The 4,788-nt window shown below is 52.6% G+C and overlaps 1 protein-coding gene across 1 annotated transcript; it reads right to left on the minus strand.

Annotated features, from left to right (window-relative positions):
- Positions 1–3,456: 3,456 nt before the first annotated feature.
- On the minus strand, positions 3,457–4,500 carry OXT (oxytocin/neurophysin I prepropeptide). Its single transcript, XM_025469031.3, has 3 exons — positions 3,965–4,500; positions 3,686–3,887; positions 3,457–3,560 (listed from the first exon to the last, which is right to left on the minus strand). The coding sequence occupies exons 1-3, from the start codon at positions 4,250–4,252 to the stop codon at positions 3,505–3,507; spliced, it is 546 nt and encodes a 181-aa protein (XP_025324816.3). The 5' UTR covers positions 4,253–4,500; the 3' UTR covers positions 3,457–3,504.
- Between the last annotated feature and the right edge of the window lie 288 nt (positions 4,501–4,788).

Genomic DNA, 4,788 nt, shown 5'->3' on the forward strand with positions numbered 1-4,788 from the left:
GGCTCAGTCAGTGAAGCATGTGACTTTTAATCTCTGGGTCATGAGTTCAGCCTCACATTGGGCTTAGAGCTTACACTAAAAAAAAAAAAAAGAAAGAAAGTATAGCTTTCAGACTGGAACACCTTTGTCCTAAAGCTTCACACAGCTGTTGTTTTACAAATTAGTATTATTTACATAATCTATATGTCCTAATTTACATTATTTTTGACAAAGTAAATTTGGGGTATCTTTTCATATCAAAACATTTACCTTTGCCACAGTCTTTCTGGTTTTTAGCTTTTGTTATGAGATTATGGAAGCAACCCAAATGTCCATCTATTGATAGATGGATAAAGAAGATGTGGTATAGGGGATCCCTGGGTGGCGCAGCGGTTTGGCGCCTGCCTTTGGCCCAGGGCGTGATCCTGGAGACCCGGGATCGAATCCCACGTCAGGCTCCCGGTGCAAGGAGCCTGCTTCTCCCTCTGCCTGTGTCTCTGCCTCTCTCTCTCTATATATATATGACTATCATAAATAAATAAAATAAAATAAATTTTTTAAAAAAGAAGATGCGGTATATATATACAATGGAATATTATTCAACCATAAGAAAGAATGAAATCTTGCCATTTGCAACAACTTGGATGGAGCTAGAAAGTATAATGCTAAGTGAAATAAATCAGAGAAAGACAAATACCATATGATTTCACTCATATGTGGAATTTTAAGAAACAAAACAAATAAGCAAGGAGACAAAAAAAAAGAGACAAACCAAGAAACAGACTCTTAACCATAAAGAACAAAGGGGTGGTCACCAGAGGGGAGGTGAGTGGGGGGATGGGTGAAGCAGGTGATCTGGATGAGGGAGTGCACTTGTGATAAGCACTGGGTATTGTATGGAAGTGTTGAATCACTGTATTGTACACCAAAACTAATATGTTAACATACAGTTAACTGTATGTTAACTATACTGGAATTAAAATAAGAATAACTAATTTTGATACTATATTAATAATCATATATGATAATAATATATTAATTAAATTTTAAATACTACAACAACAAAAACCATGACCACAGACTGTTATCACACACACGCAAGCTGCAAAACAAAATTCAACAATATATTAATATCATGAAGTAGGGCACCTGGTGGCTCAGTGGTTGAGCATCTGCCTTTGGCTCAGGTTGTGATCCTGGGGTCTTGGGATTGAGTCCCACATCAGGCTCCTTGCAGGGAGCCTGTTTCTCTCTCAGGGGAGAGAAAGAGGTCTCAGAGGGGAGATCTCAGACTTCCTGCTAAGGCGGTGAGTGAACATTCCAACTTGGAAAACACAAATCCGTCACCTGATGTCTGTAAGTGAGGAGCACAGTCACCCCTCGCTCTAGCCCTCCCAGCTGTGTGGTTCCTGAAGGACACAGAACTCTGCAACCATCCTCAAATATCCAATTGTGGGCCACCTGGGTGGCTCAGTGGTTGAGCATCTGCCTTTGGCTCAGGTTGTGATCCCGGGGTCCTGGGATCCAGTTCTGCAACTGGCTCCCCACAGGAAGCCTATGTCTCTGCCTCTCTCTCTGTGTCTCTTATGAATAAATAATAAAATATTTTTAAAAATCCATTTATGTGCATCACATCCTTCACCATAGTTGGTTTGAACTTTGAGTCATCTTGTGTCCCTTTCAGTGACTAATTCCCCTGGATGTGGGGTGGAAGGAGGGCCTGCTCTCATGGCCTCAGCAAGAACCACAGTCTATCCAGTGGAATATTGTTCAGTCATGAAAAAGGGTGAGATCTTGCCATTTGTGACAACATGGATAGACCTAGAAGGTATTACGCCAAGTGAAATAAGCCAAACAGAAAAAGATAAACATCATATGGTTTCACTTATATGTGAAATCTAAAAACAAAAATCAATAAACTAAAAGCAAAAAACCTCCAAAAGAACAAAAAGAACCATGGACCAGGTTGCAAAAGGCCACTGGAGTTTTCAAAAGCCTTATGTCAGGGACACTTGGCTGGCTGAGTCTGTGGAGCACGTGACTCTTGATCTCAGGGTCATGAATTCAAGTCCCACTTTGGGTGTAGCGATGACTTAATAAAAAATAAAATGATAAGCACTTAAAAAACCCCAAAAGCTTCATCTCTATTCTCTCCATTCATCTTAGCAGTAATGATACTTTTTTCATTTTTAAAACCTTTTATTCAAATATAATATACATATAAAAGTCAACAAATCACATGCATACTGAGTTGTTTTCTGAAAATAACCACTCCTGTTCCACCAGCTCGCAGACCAGGAAACAGAATATGACAAGCACTCTGGAACTGCCCTTGGGTCCCCTCCAGTCACCACTCCACCCAAGACTTCTAGCACCATAGCTTAGTTTTGCCTGTTTTTGTAATTTATATAAAGAAAACCTTAACAGTTCTCTTCAGTATGTTTTTTTCTCTCTATCCTGTGAAACCCACATACTGGGGCAGTGCTCTGTAGTTCTCCAGTTCGAGAGAAAGCCATAAAAATTACATTTTTTTCCCCTCACTAACAGGGAGTGATCTGTTCCTGTTTTACTTAGAGTAGGAGTGTGGCCATGCACCTTCTGAAGTTGCTTGCCCAGTGGCATGGATAAGTGACAGCATGTTTTGGGGAAGAGGAATTAAGCTCTCTTGATTCCCAATAGGGTTTTTGGTCCAGGAACAGATGACAAACGGTTGAGGATTCTGTTTGTAGGAAGCTTTTGCATCTTGTGGTCATTTCTGTGGTTGCGGGCTCTCCTGAACCCCTGTCCTGCAAGAGGCCCAGCACTGCCAAGTTCCTCTCCCGCACAGGCCAGAGCAGGCCAGCTGGGGGCACCGCAGCCTGGCCACCTTGTCTGAGCACCTGTGGCCTCCGGGGCTTTGGAGTCCAGCTCCGTGGAGACTGAAGGCCCGTCAGGGGCGCTCACGCCTCCTTCCAAAGGCAGGGGAGTCACTCAGGCGCCGCCGGCCGCCTCCCGCTCCTCTGGGTGCCGTCAGGCCCACCCCACCTTATCCTTTGGGTTTTTGAACGTTCCTCCCGGGGCACCTGAGTGGCTCAGTCCGCCAAGCGGCTGCCTTGGGCTCTGGCCATGATCCCAGGGCCTGGGGACGGAGCCCCACATCAGGCTCCCTGCTGAGCGGGTAAGTCGGCTTCTCCCTTCCCCTCTGCTCCTCCCCGTTTGTATTCTCTTTCTTTCAAATAAATAAAATCTTAAAAAAAAAAAAGAAATCTCTTCAGTCCACCCGCGGTGCGCTCCCAGCTCTGTTTGGAAGCGGAGATTACTCTCCTCGCAGCCCGCCCTGCTGCCCCCTCCCTCGCCCCCTGCGGGATTCCGGCGGCGGGGACCGCGCCCGGACCGGGGCCCTGAACCGCGGGGAGCCAGAGACGCAGGCCCCAGGCGCGACCGTCGGGGTCCCCCGGCGCCCTCCCTCCCATTTCCGACACCAAGACGCCAGTCGAGTTGGGGGGGAAACTCTGCTTTATTGTGTTCACTACTTCTGCAATGAGCTCAGCGCTGGGAGAAGGCGGCGTCGGGGTCGCAGGCGGGGTCGGCGCGGCAGCCGTCTGGGAGGAGAGACGCCGGATCAGGGTCCGCCCCGCGGGGGCCCGGCCCCGGCCCCGGCCCCGGCCCCGGCCCCCGGCCCTGTGCCCGGGCGCCCCCTCCCGGGCCCTCCCCGGCGCCAGCTCACCCGGGCTGCAGCAGATGCCGGCGGCGGCGCAGCGACCCCCGCTCCCGCACGGCGTGCGGCCCGACTGGCAGGGCGACGGCAGGTAGTTCTCCTCCTGGCAGCGCAGCGCCTCGGCCGTGCCCACGAAGCAGCCCAGCTCGTCGCCGCAGCAGATGCTGGGCCCGAAGCAGCGCCCTTGGCCCCCGGGGCCGCAGGGGAGGCACTGGCGGGAGGGCGGGAGCGGGGTGAGCGCGGGGCCCGCGAGGCGGGGGGCGCGGGGCCCGTAGGGGCGGGGCTCACCTGGCGCACGTCGAGGTCCAGCGCGGCCCTCTTGCCGCCCAGGGGGCAGTTCTGGATGTAGCAGGCGGAGGTCAGCGCCAGGAGGCCGAGCAGGCAGCAGGCGAGGCCGGGGCCGGCCATGGTGCGGGCGCGGGGGGTCGCGGCGGGCGGCTGCGGCGGCGGCGGCGCCCGACCCGCCTTTTTATGGCCGGGGCCGGCCGGGCGGGGCCTGCCTAAGAGGGCCGCCGCATGGCTGGTCACAGCGGGTCGCTGCGGGTCAGGCCCCGGGCGCCCGGCGCGCCCCCTCATTTGCAGGGGCCTGGCCGGGTCAGGTCCCCGCGTCGGCTACAGGCCTGGGGCCGGGGAAGCAGCTAGAGGGGCCGCGCGGGGGCGGGGGGCGGGGCGCCTGCGGGGGGACACGGAGCGTGGGGCCTGAGGCCCAAGCTGGGACCCTGGAGCCGGACTCCCAGCATCTGGGGGAAGGGTTACATGGCAAACACTTGGACCCCCAGGTCAGAAGAGGCTGGGCGGGCCTCCCCATCTGCCCTCTTGGCGAGTTTTGGGTTGGGAGCATCCTGGTCTCTCTTGCTGGGGGTGGGGGTGGGGAGTGTCCTCTGCCAGAACCTAATTTCCTGGAACCCACCCTCCGCCTTCACACCAATACCCACATTCCTACACCTGGAATTGATATAGGGAAAGATCTTTATTTTCTGTAACTTCTAACTGACATTTAGCCTTTGCTTCAACTCTGAGGTGGGCAACAGACCACAGAGGGATTTGTAACACGTGTGACTTTGTCATAAATCAAAATGACAGATATTCTCCCATCACATTACAACGTTGTC

This window comes from Canis lupus, chromosome 24 (assembly GCF_003254725.2).
Source record: "Canis lupus dingo isolate Sandy chromosome 24, ASM325472v2, whole genome shotgun sequence".
Taxonomy (NCBI): Eukaryota; Metazoa; Chordata; class Mammalia; order Carnivora; family Canidae; genus Canis; species Canis lupus.